We start from the raw sequence: 14468 nt of genomic DNA on the forward strand, positions 1-14468 counted from the left end.
CATGATTTTGATCTGTTTGCTGGCTCTCTGAGTTAATGCGCCAGAGGAAGGACTTGGTTTTAAGACACTTGATGATAAGTAAGTTATTTTCGTAGAAGAACTGGAAAACAAATGTGCATTTGTCTTTGGAATTGTAGCTGCAAAAGATGCCGAACTTGGCTACAACAGAAAAAATTCATAGATGAGCAAAGACTAGGTTCAGATATTTGAAAACATTCAGTAATTATTCCAAGAACTTCAGAGGGATGATTAAACAGCCTAAGGAGTTGCTTGGATATGCACGTTTTGACTGTGTAAGTATGTGTTCTCAATATTTAAATACATTTGTATATTTAATCATGGAATTATTTATTTTATTGATTGTATATGTGTTGATATATTTTCTGATGGACTGGTGTTTGATAATATGTGTAACTGTAATTGCCTTGAAATTCAACAAAAATAAAAAAAATTAAAAGTTCACAATTTTTCAATCATGTAGAATAATGGGTAACCCAACTTATCTATCTGAGGCTATGAGCCCAAGGTGTCAGAGAAGATCTTACAAATGCAACAACTAGAAATATATTGGACTTAATGTACAAAACTGATTTTCAGGTATAATTTCTATTGATAACCGGTAAAAAAAAAAATATGTACACTTACATATTTTGCAATTGAGTTGTAAAGTTATAGTAAGTGCATTTGACATATATTTAACCAATCCACCCATATGAGAAGACTACAAAGTTATAGCTTTAGATTTACATTTTACAGTGATTACTCCCATGGGTGTGTCATAGGAGTAGTCTCAAGAAATTCACTGCAACATGGTGCACACCTTCTCAAGCGTAACTTAGTGGGTGATCTCATGCAAGGTACATAGCAAATAGCCAAATGTAAGTGCCACTTCAAGTAAGATTAAGTGCTTCAGTTATTTCAGTTCTCACAAATACTGAGGGCTGGGAAGAAACATGGTAAACTATTTAAAGTATAAAAAAATGAAAAAGAAGTCAAAAGTTAGACTGTCAAATGTTCAACTATCATAACTATATTGAAAGGTGCGCACCTAAATAAGTATTTAAAATGATTCAATAAGTATCACAAATTGAATAAGTAATGATATTGAGATAATATTGGCTTACTGATGTGAAAGTTTAGCGAACACGAATGTAACTCCCTTCAGCACAACCTTAATTTGTCAAAAAACAGGTATCATGACATAAGACCATTTATCCTGAAGAAGGCTAAATGCCAACAAAGATAATAGACAGATGAAACAATGTGATCTTTGTAGACAATTAAAAACAACTGGTTGTTTGACCTTCATAGTAGTATTGGCACAAAGATACACTTTGAAGATCTAAACCTATCATCAACAGGATTGAAATATATGATATTTGAGGCAACATGTATAATTTGATGCCAGGGAAGCTATGCACAGTACAGACAAGAATGAATGTGATGCATGCAGGAGGAGATAGGAGATCAGAGCCAATAGTCTGTAAATGGAATTCAGATATATTTTCATATGCAAAAGAAACTGAATAGATATTAAAAAAAAAAAAATGTAATTTGTTGTTTTGCCACCAGAAATGCTAATTGTTGTTTGAGATATTGCATTTGTGATTAGAGAGAAGATTACTGAACACATGAATTGCTGGAGTACGATTATTTCTAATAAGCTAGACAAACCTTGATTTAGTTACCTTCCTTTTTATCGTTTTCAAATTTCTTAACTCTGCATCTTATTCAAAGAGATAGGAAAATGCGTAAGGCCTTTTCTGTCAATATTGTTCTATTGCATCCTTCTGATTTTGGTACAATGAGTACCAGTAAATTGGCCAATAGTAGCATATGTTTTAACAGCACTTAGAAGTGGCATATGTGTGGTATGAAGTGTTATTAGAAACAAAAGCTTTTATTATTTATTACTTTTAGTATCCTCATCTGGATCTTCACAAAGAAAGAAAAGGATGGGGTGCACTTCGGTGGGGATGAAGTAGATTTTGGAAAACACTATAAACTATTCTCTTGGAGCAGAAATGAGATGGCCTAAGAGTTCTAATCAGAAATCTAGCACTTTCTTTAGGGTGGCAGGCCATCTCTGTGCCGCACGCCCCAACTTTTTTAACTGCAGACCAGCGCTTGAATAATCCCTTTGCTAATTAAAGGTGCCATGTATAGGACAACCTGCTGCAAGACTCCTGTCAGAGTTTCTTTAAAACATGGCCAAATCTCCTCTCGATAGATTCACGTTCTGAAGTATTACTGTCCATCTATTAGCACCTCTTAAAACATATATATATATATTTTTTTATAACTGCGATTTGTATAGCATCATACAGGTGGCATTGGAGGCACCTCTTTGCACAACAATTAATCATCACAATCTGCTGAACATGACAGATCCACATTGTCTTACATGTCAGTTAAAGAATCTGAAATCTCAATGAACAGACGCTCTACCTGTTTTGAAGTCTGTTTCTTCTGCATGAGTGGATCCAAAGTCTCCTCGCTCTTCCGGCTGTGTAGCAATTGATTCTGTTTTCCCACTGTGTGCTGGGCTCGATGATGTGAGACTGCAACAAGAACAAACAACATATTGTTATAAACATTACACATAGGGGGTTATTCTAACTTTGGAGGAGGTGTTAATCCGTTCCAAAAGTGACGGAAAAGTGACGGATTTACCACCAGCCGTATTACGAGTCCATTATATCCTATGGAACTCGTAATACGGCTGGTGGTATATCCGTCACTTTACCGTCACTTTTGGGACGGATTAACACTCCTCCAAAGTTAGAATAACCCCCATAGTCTATAACCCAAATTTTAAAACGTACTGATTGGCCATTTACAATGCACTCCTGGATTTTAGGTGTACTGAGAGTTTTAATGAACTAACCAAAGACAACCTATAACTGCATGTATAGCATCATAAGTCTTTTTAATACAGCACGTTTATTAATAATGTAAGATGTTAATTTCTTTGTCTAAATGAATTTCATATTACACAGTGATTTGGTATGGTGAAAAGTATACTCTGCCGCTGATTACAGTGCTCTCAAGTTACCTAGCTTCATGTGAGTAGCTCATCTTGAGCATTATTATTTTGCACAGTAGGATTTTTTTGGTCCCAGAATTGAAATAAAATTCCTGTGCAGGACCGGCAACTCGTGCTTGGAAATGAGAAACGTGAGAGCTCGAGTGCTATAATTGCTACAAGAGAGCAATACTATCGGCTGGTGTCTTTGTTAAATCTGTCTTTTCCAGCAACAGAATTTAGAATCCATCGAAATTACTGTATGACATTTTGGAGATGAAGGAAATGGCTCTGGAAAAACAAACTTTAAACCAAGCTATGAGTTAGTCATTCTGTGTCGATTAGTTTGACAGGCAATCACCAACCAGTATACTGTGGCAAAATCATTACACGGGCCTAAATATTCCACAATCTAAGAAAACACTTATCCCTGCCACGGGCATGATCACAGTAACGTAACCTAGCATAACCTTAAAATACAAACTCGACTTTTGGGGCTATCAAAGTTAGTAAAATAGATATCCTATGTGTGTAAAAGAGCAGTCTTATCTTCCCTTGGCATAGCAACATTTATTTTTATATACATGCGTTTTCCCATCAGAAATAAAATGAGAGAAAACTAAAGACTGGTCGTCGCTAAGGCTTGCCAAATAGTACTGTGAAAAAACTATCAAAATACTTACAAAGACCTCATGCAGAGTTCAAGTAATTGCAGCCTTTAAGCGCTAATGCAAGTTCAAGTTTTTCTTTCAATGAGAACCGAGCACGTCATATAGGTTTGTTTTTTACTTCACCGCATAAGTTGGATAAACGCAAATAAATAACCTAATACATCTTTATTGACTTTCAATTTCTGAAGGAGCCACATAAGAGAAATAAGAATGTAGAACAAGGTGCCTAAAAATTCACACTTTCCAAACTATCTTGGAAAAACGTTGTGCCTTAGGGGGTGTAGTGAGACTACAGTAGAATGGTTTCAATGTAAGATTTTTTCTGCCTTTTGAACAGCTACTTTTTTTTTTTTTCTTTTTTACTTAGGATGGTACGTGGGGCCCCAAAAAGGAGGCTTGGTGAAACAAAGTGTTTGCTTAGGACCACTCAGTTTGGTCAAGCACGAAAGCCAAGACTGATCCCAGATTTTCTAGTTTGACTTTGGAATTTGGTTACCAGACGTCAAATGTTAGTGCTTTGTTCTTAATTCTTGGAGGATGACAAGGAGAATTCGCGTTTTATTGTTTTTACAGTTTCACTGCCCAAGGACATAAGGGGGCTTCACAAAAGGCACTAACTGCATTACATTTTTCGGCACAGGGAGATCTGCAGAGATTCGAAACTGCTTCCCACTGTTGCATTGTTGGCAGCTGTAGCCACAAGGCCACATCGCCTTCTGTGTCGGAACATGAGCTTAGAAACATACATGACAATGCCATCAGTAAACTAAAAGGCGAATCTTTTCTAAAGTGCACTCTATACGTGGCATACATTCTTATTATATATGAAGCAAATAACAGACTATTCAATAAAACACACAAGAGATTTTTCTACAGCGCACATCATGAACGTGCGTATTTGAAGATGCAGGCAACATTCTGCTTCCCGAGCCCACCTGAAGAAATTTAGCTCCCCCAATTTTCACTGGATTTCTTTTAACCATGTATGAATTAATAAACAGCATAAACCTTCTGCACACAGTTAAATAAATACATAGCAAATTCTAAACAATCCTAATAGAGTAAGGATGCGCATAAAATTTGGATGAAATAGGTCATTTTATTGGCTTTTCATATAGGTCCACAATAGCCGACATGTGTTTTATCACTAATGTGACTTTTTCAAGGCTAAACAATAATATTTCAAACGCCACAATATCGGTTGACAATATTCAACACTGCCCAAAAAAAAAAAAAGTAGTTGATGTGTGCTATCAGTGAGGCTGCATGCAGCCGCAAAACGTCTTAGCCTAACGTCAGTGACGAAGAGCACATCCCAGTTAGGCTTCCTATGTAGAAACAAGTAAGTCAGTTATTGAATATACCTTATTAACGTGAAATATTCATTTCAAGTTCAGAGGGTCGCTGCTTGACAATGCGAGGGACTCTAGGGCACACACTTTATCACACTTTGGCACTGTGACAGTTTGCTTCGCGACAGGACTTTTTGTTCACCTTAGTAAAGTATATTGGACTCAAGTGGGATGAATTGGGTGGAGTGGACTGGAGTAGGGTAGGATATATTGTAGTGGGGTGAACTGAAGTGGTATGGGATGGGGTGCACTGGACTGGGCTGTAGTGGGTGGACTGGAGTAGAGTTTGGTGGATTGGAGTAAGCGGGATGGATTGGATTGGAGTGGGGTGGATTGAAATGGGATGGAGTGAATTGGTTTGGGATGGGCTGGGCTTCCGGAGGATGGATTAGATTGGAGTGGGGTGTGTTGGATTGCATTGGGGTGTATTAGAGCGGGGTGAATTGGAATAGGGTGGATACCATTGAGGTGGATTGGAATGGGGTGTACTTAACTGGGATGGGTGGGTAGATTGGGGTGCAGTGGATTGAAGGGGAGAGGACTGGATTAGCGTGTGGTGGATTAATTTGGACTGGAGTGGCGTGGACTGGAGTGGGATAGGCTGCATGGACTGGATTGAAGTGCAGTGCACTGAACTGGGATAGGTGGATTGGAATATGGAAGAGTGGGGTGGATTGGAGTAGAGTGGGATGGACTGGAGTGGGGTAGAGTGGGCTGAACTGGGCTGGATTAGAATGGGGTTGGGCTGAACAGGAGTAGGGTGGATTGGACTGGATTGGGCTGGGGTAAGGTGTATTGGATTACAGTCAAGTAGATTTAACCAGGCTAGATGGATTGGTGTGGGCTGTAGTGGGTGGACTGGAGTAGAATTTGGTGGATTGGAGTAAGCGGGATGGATTGGATTGGAGTGGGGTGGATTGAAATGGGATGGAGTGAATTGGTTTGGGATGGGCTGGGCTTCCGGAGGATGGATTAGATTGGAGTGGGGTGTGTTGGATTGCATTGGGGTGTATTAGCGGGGTGAATTGGAATAGGGTGGATACCATTGAGGTGGATTGGAATGGGGTGTACTTAACTAGGATGGGTGGGTGGATTGGGGTGCAGTGGATTGAAGGGGAGAGGACTGGATTAGCGTGTGGTGGATTAATTTGGACTGGAGTGGCGTGGACTGGAGTGGACTGGATTGAAGTGCAGTGCACTGAACTGGGATAGGTGGTTTGGAATATGGAAGAGTGGGGTGGATTGGAGTAGAGTGGGATGGACTGGAGTGGGGTAGAGTGGGCTGAACTGGGCTGGATTAGAATGGGGTTGGGCTGAACAGGAGTAGGGTGGATTGGACTGGATTGGGCTGGGGTAAGGTGTATTGGATTACAGTCAAGTAGATTTAACCAGGCTAGATGGATTGGTGTGGGGTGGACTGGACTTGTGTGGAATGGAATGGACTGAATTGTGTTGGTGTGGACTGGAGTGGGGTGAATCGGGATGGAGTAGATTGGATTGGGGTGAGATGAGGTGGATTGGAGTGGGGCATATAGGACTGGGGCACATTGTTTGGAATTAGAGTAGGGCAGATTGTTCTGGATTTGAGCAAGGCAGATTGGAGTGGGACAAATTGTTTTGGATTAGAGTGGGGCAGGCAGTAGTAGGGTGGATTGGAGTGGGGCAGACTAGTTTGGGGTGGATTGGATGAGGGTGGGTGGGACTGGATTGGCGTGGGTGGGTGGATTGGATGGAAGTGCGTGGATTGGATTTGAGTGGGGAGTATTGTTTTGGATTGGATTGGGGCAGATTAGAATGGAGCAGATTGTTTTGGATTGAAGTGAGGAAGACTGGAGTGGGACGGATTGGAGAGGGGCAGATTGTTTTGGACTGGAGTGGGGCAGGCTGGATTGGGGTGGAATGGTGTGCAGTAGATTGCTGTGGATTAAAGTGTGGTAGATTGTTTTGGATTTCAGTCGGGCAGATTGGAGTGGTACAGATTGCAGTGGGGCAGATTCTTTTGGATTGGGGCGGACCGGAGTGGAGCAGATTACTTTGGACTGGAGTGGGGCAGACTGTTTTGGATTGGAGCAGATTGGAGTGGGCTAGGTGGAAGTGGGATTGGAGTGGGGCAGATTGTTTTGGATTGGGGAACATTGGAGTTGGGTAGATAGGAGTTGGGCATATTGTTTTGGATTAGAGTGGGGCAGACTATATTGAGGTGGGTTGGGAGGATTGAAGGGGGTGAATGGTTTGGACTGGAGTGGGGGTAAGGTGGGGCGGATTGGGAGATAGACCTGCAACTCCAACAGATTGATTAGAACCCGGGTTCCCGCTAGGGACAAGAGTCCTCTGATCTCCATCTGCCACAGATGATGATAACCCCCGTGAAGTATGGGTTAGGAGGGTAGGTGGGTCTGCCACTGGTCAGGTTATAGTCTAGTAGCCACCACTGCAGATTTCCTGCAGTCGTCTCCAAAACCTGGATGACTTCTAACAGGTTTCCATGGCGCTCTGCTCACTGAGACACAAGATCCCACTGCTGAGATTGCATGTGCCACCTAGAAGTCACAAAGTGGCTCTCCCTGAGATCGAGGACAGAGGTTGAAATATCAGGTGCATATCCCAAATGTCCTGTATTGTGATGGAGGAAGGGCCCTGAACTTTGGCCAAGACAGCTCCTATAAAAGGAAGTCTTTCCGAAGGACTCCAATGTTAGGAGGTTAAATTTCATCTGGAGGTTGGCTATGACTAACTGTGCAGAGCACAACTTCAACAACCAGTCGCTGAGGTACGAGAAAACTGGTATCCACAACCTCCGAAGACAGTTGGTCACCACACCCTATGTACACCCTAGCAGCACTGGTAAGGCTGAAAGGGAACATGACAAACTGAAAACACTCTCGGCCTTCCTCAAACTGCAGGTAACCTCTCAGAGACTGCAGGACGGTCATATGAAAGACACGTCCTACAGGTTCAAGGCTATCAATCCACTCAACTAGATCCAGGGCAGAGAGAACCTGGGAGAGTCGGAAAATTTGCACTTGTCCTTTCGTAGGAAAGCATTTAGAAGGCAAAGGGTAAAAATAGGATGAAGTTCTATATCCTTCTTCAGCATGAGGAAATAGCAGGAGTAACAACTCAACCCTACTTTTGAGTCCCTAGCCCTCTTGACGGCCCCTTTGCAAAGTAGAGCTCATCACCTCTTGCAGTAAGATTCACAGGTGCTCTTCTGAGAACTGCTCTGATGTGGGAGAAAGCTGCGGAAGATCAGCAAGGGATGGAAGGTCATGGGCCTGCTGAACAATCTAGAAAAACCATCTGTCAGATGTAATGGATTGCAACCCTGAGAGATTGATGTCCCTGGTAGCCTTTACAGTGCCTGCCTCAAAGGATTGGGGAACCTAAAATGAGGGTAAGAGGGGGCTGGGTGCCACCTCTTTGCCAAGACTCTGGAGGTAACATCAGAAAGCTGTCTGCAGGGTTGTTGAGAGGCCCAAAGAAAGTGCAGTGGCCTAACTTTCCTTAAAGGTTTTTAGCCAAATAGGTGGGATCCATTGGAAGGCATATCTATAAGGGACACCAACACATCTTCTGACAAACCTGCTGACTGCATCAATGCATGGCAATGGAGCACCACAATAGTGCTGACTAGTCCTCTCAAACAATCTGTAATATTCAGGCCAGCATGTATGGTGTATTTGGCTGCTTACTGACCACCTTATATGGTTAGAGCCTGTGAGGCTAAAAATTCTTCTTGGACTTCCATGTCCTCTAGAGTGCGTGCATTTTAGCCAAATAAGCAAAGCCTCCTGACTGGCCTCAAAGCTAGACTGACTGAGGCAAACATATGTTTCCAAAAGCCAGGAAAAATTGTGGAAGAATGAATTAGGATTTAACTTGTTTGTGGAAGCTTGGACTACCAAACTCCCAGGAGTAGATTGCTGCATGACAAAATCATGGTTGCCAGGCACCAGTATGTGGTATCTGTGAACCACCCTGTTCACTGGTGGGCAGGATCAAGATTAAGACCAGGTGCCACGTGTCAGGTGTTTGTTGATTGTGAGTAAGGGCTCAAAAGAAGGAGACCCGGGTTGCAGAAGTTTATCTTACCTTCAACAGAAGCCAGTTGTAGGTCCAGAACATCAGCAGCATGTCCAATAACCACAGCAAATGAAACACTCTCATCTGTTGGCAGCCTAAGGGAGGTGGGGAATTCAACCCTATATTAGGGGAAATATCGAGTCCACTGACCTCCTTTAAATCCATGCATAAATTGTAATTGTGATAATGTGGGAGTAAAATCATCCCTATCATCATCATCATCTCCGGGTGGTGGTAATCTGTGGTCAAAGCTGGAACCAAAAAGATGATGCAGCCTCTGAGGATAGCTCCAAAGCAGTGGAGGTATAATGTGTGAATCGGCCTGTACGGAAACAGCGACCACTGGTGTGCAGTCGCAGCATCGCAGCATGATCTTAGTCTACGTTGAGACAGATTCGGCTTGCAGTTGGATATCGGAGTCAGCAGTGATTTCCCTTCAAGCATAGTCGTGACCAGGGTTGATGAAAGAGGGACCAGTGAAGGTTTTAAAGCCAGAATGTAATTTGCATCGGAACTGGTGCAAAACCCAAGACAGGTTGTGGGGGCTCAGGCAGATCCACGACCAGATTCGCTGGCAGTAACCTGACTGATGACCCCTGTGGATCCTTGGGCCCCAAAGATGCACCACAGGGAGGTGGGGGAGTGCCAAAAATATGCAGTATGGCCTCCTTCAAGGACTTAACCTGCAGCAGAACTGTCAATGGACAGATTATCTTGGGACGCATCTGGATCAATTGCAGAATCTGCGCCTCATTTTTCCCCTGCACGCCGGATTTTGATTTGAAAACTGTTGAAAATCTATGAAAGAGAGAGTGGAGCTCTGATCCACGTTTTAAGGTGAGGAAAGAAACCAACTGAGGTTGGTGCCACTGGCGTCACTTAATTAAGGTTCCGCTCCATCACTTCTGGGGCAGAATGAAGTCAACGCAGAGCCAAATGGTGCCATCAAGGTGTGCAGGAGCATGGCTATGAAAAGTTTCCTGATCCAGTCTGACGCCAAAGGAATATTGGAAAGGTGAGGAATATACTGTTAGAAGTATCCTTCGGAAGTAAATGTGAGAGTGTTTGTGAGTGTGTGTGGTAAAATTATCTGGATTGGGTGGGAAATGAATACATATTTCTAATTCTGATGGACGTATGCTGGTTCAGATATGTAGTGTGTGCAAAGCATAGATGGAAGGCCTGTATGGGGTTGTGTATAGATGTCCTTCCAATCATGGCTTTTTTACCTCCATGCTCTTCTCCTACAACAAATATGTGATATGGATAGTCTCCAAATTGTACTCCGCATACTATGGTGTACTTTATTGTTTGCTTGATGATTTATCGTGTGTGTGTTTACACTAAAGCTTGGCCGAGTATTGCAGACGTCTATGCGAACAGCTGTCAGACCATTACATACCTATTTGGCGTTTATTTATGCATACGTCAATATGCATTTGTCTAAATGGGAAGGCATTTGTAGATGATTCCTTAAGCAATGCGCCTGTCACGGTGTATGGATTTTTGTTGTTGGTGTATGTATATTTTGGAAGATGCAAATTATTTTTGATCATTTCACGGCTCACTGTGTACTGTTATAGTACGAATGTGTACATGTGTTTAGTTGAACAAATGTTCTAATATGTTTATCACGAATTTATGGTCCAGTGTGTCATGGTCTAAGTAATGAAAAAGTGAACTAATTTAAATTATTTGATGCTTCGTGACTTATTTTACGGACAGTAACCGAAGCCAACTTTCATTAAGTACTCTGTATGGCAAGGAAACACACATTTTTAATAGCTCAGTGGAAGTGTGCATGTTATAACTAGTAGATGTTTACCAAAAATGGGTCTGTTAGGAAACATCGAATAAAATATATACAATCTGCTTTATGCTAAAGTTGATACGCCACTTTTTACCATTTCTTAATCGTGCACCAGTTGCAATGAAAGCCTGTGCACAACAAAGGTGGCGCTGAGTCTTTTGACCGTTTCCTTGAAATATGTTTTATAGAAGTACTTTATTTACATTGTACTATCCTTTTCAAACAATAATAAAAGTCACTTTTTTTTATTAAAGATGGAAAACCAGCCAAAAAATATTCTCGGAATAATATAGTATTAAACATCTTAACCATAAAGTTTTTAAGAAGAGTGCTTAAATGATTTCAGTCTTGAAGAAATGTTGGCCAAATTTCATATGCACAACGTTAAGTGGCAAAGCCGAGTCTATATTTGGCAAACTTTTACTGGAAGAGGTTCAAAGTTATTAGCCAAAATAGGTTTTAGTTTTGCTATTAAATAAATGACCAAGACAACCTTATGCATAGAGACGTCACTACAGCAATACAATGTAATATAATATAAAAGCTGTCCGCTCTTAAGATAACGCTCTATTCACTCTTAAACATCAACGTGAAAGCAGAAAATCCAAATGACCAGACAACAGAGGCTAAATATTCTCCCTTCCCCCCTACAAATCATTGCCCGAGTCAGGATGAATACATTGATGCAGAGAAGACACGGATCGAAAACATGACCAGCATCGATTTGGTGGAAGGCAATAAATATTAATAGGATTGGTTGGGCAGGGGGGAGGTACGGTTAGGGGAAAGGAACTCGCATTATACAAGATCCGTGAGCATCCAGCCCAGTTCGAGTGCAGGAGAGCGGGCCCTGCTTTAAACTGGGCCACTCTGCCATCTTGGCAAAGGTGTGTCAAGAACAGCCAGTGCATCTCGGGAAACAATAAACTCCTCCCCCCGAATGTCCTCGCCCAGTACACAAGCGTGCCAGATAAAGATTTGGAAACTATAAATATTGGAAATAAATTATTGCGTATATTACCAAGGGCAGCCAGGGTCAGCTCTTAACCAATAAGAACGACGGAGCTCTCAAAATGCAACCTGGCCACATACATTTGCCGTGGATGGGAAGGATACTTGTTATGGTTTTGATGAAGTGATTTCTTGGCACTACTACTCCTCAGATATCCCTATTCCGCTACTCAAGCTTCAGTGTTTTCAAGAACTGTCACTTACAGGGCGAAACGTTTCAATTCATCCTGGTTTAGAAAGGATTTTGCAGAACTGCAAAGCTTAAGCCAGAGGCTACCACTAATGGTTCACCCAGCTGACCATTTCTGCCGGAGGGCTTTAGTGAACAACTAGCCCTCACTGGCTCAACCATAGTCTTGTGCTTGCTTACCCAGAATTCTCAGTTCTCCGCTCCCTTAACCATTCAAATCTAGAATTTGGGCTTTAGAGGAATAAGCAAAATATGCTAAAAGTGGCAGAGTTAGAACTAGGCTTTGCATCTCTGGTAAAAGTTAGGGAAACAGCGCGCAAGCTCTCTGGCCCTTGTTGTAATCTCTCTGTGGGCTTTTAACCAAGCCCATGTCACGCCCGTCAATTTGTTTGGTTTGTGGGCTTGCCTTTTAAAATTCGCTTGATTTCATTAGTGACAGGTATGCATACGTCATGCTTTGTCTGCTGTTTAGCCCTCCTCTACAGCACAGGTAAACTACTGAAAACATACGAGGCTCTGTGTTTTCCAAATGGCTTCTGCACTACTTTTTCTTTTTATTTCCTCTGCAGGACGATCTCGTTGGGCAGTAGTCGAGCACTTCGCATGACATTGACTCTGTTACATGGATAATTCTACTTTTGCCGGTTACATGGATAATTGCACTTTTGTCGATGCGTTTCATTGCGCTCAACCTTCCGTTTACTTTTCTGTGTCTCCTTCACACTCATGGCAACCGTCGGCTCACATATGTGAAACTGTTTTACTTTTCATTATCAGTTTATGTGACAAGAAAAGTCTGGTTAGAAGTTTACAAAGCTAATAGCTCTGTCTCGAGCAAATGCGATACTCATTGTATTGTAAATGCATGTTTTGTCTATTTGATCAATCCACACTGCCCCGCTGCGCTCAAAGCACAGACGCTTTAGAAGACTGAATGACTGAACTGCAGCATCACAAAGCTTATTCAGAACATTTGATCAATTTCAGAGTACAAATCCACTCTGCAACAAGTAAAACATGCATTGGGAGCAGAGCCTACCCCTCCACCGGAACGGCAAGGCATTCTTTTATTTAAACTGCAGTGGGGTTGTGGAAGAGCAATAATGCTCAGGAGAAACAGATACAGGCTGTGGCCTGGAAGAGGAACAATCAAAGCTGATGGTTGATGGAACATACGGGCAAGGGAGATAGGATTGATGAGGCATCTCAGTGGGTTAATGCAGTTTTCTACTCTGATCAATAATGACACAATGCCACCCAGTATTTCCATAAGAAATGCATTTAGAATTTTTAATAAATTAGACAGAAATACAGTAGTGAAAATAGCTGCTTCTAGGTGGTCTGTTCCTTGTAGTTTGACGGCCCCTAAAGATACATGCAATAAACGACGTATAAAACCAAAATCTCGACCATGAGTTATCCAAAGATCTTTGATGCTCTGTATGGAGGCCCGATCTCGCGTGGGACCCCGGAGGTGACCGGGGTGGTACTGCGGGGTTGGCGGACGGCCCAAAAGGTGACAGGGTGGTGGGGACGCCTCACCCATCAGACTCCACTATGGCAGGGAAAACACTTAAGAGAGATAGCGAGATTAGAGGGATTCCAGAAGTGGGACATCATAGGTATTTCTACACTAGGCGACGTATGGGACGGCTCACACATGCGCTCTTTTGAAGACCTCCAGAAAATGTTCTCACTAAATAAGACGCAATTCCATAAGTATCTCCAGATCCGCCACGCCTTGCTGACAGAAATCCGGACAGGGGATAACATACCGGAGTATAGCCCTAGGGAGGCGAAAGCCCTGATGGGGAGCCTAGGTAGATGAGGTGTCTCCCAGATATATCGTTCGTTGATTGCCACCACTGGTGCCGCCATGGAGGGACTCCGTCAGAGATGGGAAGGGTGGGTGGGTCCTATGGAAGAGGTAGACTGGAATGAAGCATTAGCAGCCCCACACACTTTAACGATGACGACTCGTCTCCGACTAATACAGACTTATTATCTCCATATTGCTTACCTAACACCCGTCAGGTTGTACAGGGCAGGTCTCCGTGACGCAGCTGACTGTCCACGTTGTAGGGACCCAGACGCTGACTTTTTCCACATGGTATGGTCCTGCCCAATTATTAAAGCTTACTGGGGGGCTGTTACCATGGAGATCTCAACGGCCTTACAGTAGGACATCGAGTTGACGCCAATGTTGCTCCTATTGGGGATCATGGGTGACACTGGACTGAGGAAGGCGGAACGGACCTTTCTGGGGGTGGCGTGCTTAGTGGCCAAAAGAGACATGACGACGGACTGGAAAGCACAAAACGCACCG

The 14468-nt window shown here is 42.7% G+C and overlaps 1 protein-coding gene across 9 annotated transcripts in view; it reads right to left on the minus strand.

Annotated features, from left to right (window-relative positions):
* DIXDC1 (DIX domain containing 1) overlaps nt 1-14468 on the minus strand; it is a 523962-nt gene that overhangs the window by 198506 nt on the left and 310988 nt on the right. For all 9 annotated transcript variants that reach the window (XM_069224996.1, XM_069224988.1, XM_069224993.1 and 6 more), the window contains one exon: nt 2449-2561. In XM_069224996.1, coding sequence (XP_069081097.1) covers nt 2449-2561 — 113 coding nt within the window. The remainder of the gene's footprint in view (nt 1-2448; nt 2562-14468) is intronic.

Source organism: Pleurodeles waltl, chromosome 3_1 (assembly GCF_031143425.1).
Source record: "Pleurodeles waltl isolate 20211129_DDA chromosome 3_1, aPleWal1.hap1.20221129, whole genome shotgun sequence".
NCBI classification, from domain to species: domain Eukaryota; kingdom Metazoa; phylum Chordata; class Amphibia; order Caudata; family Salamandridae; genus Pleurodeles; species Pleurodeles waltl.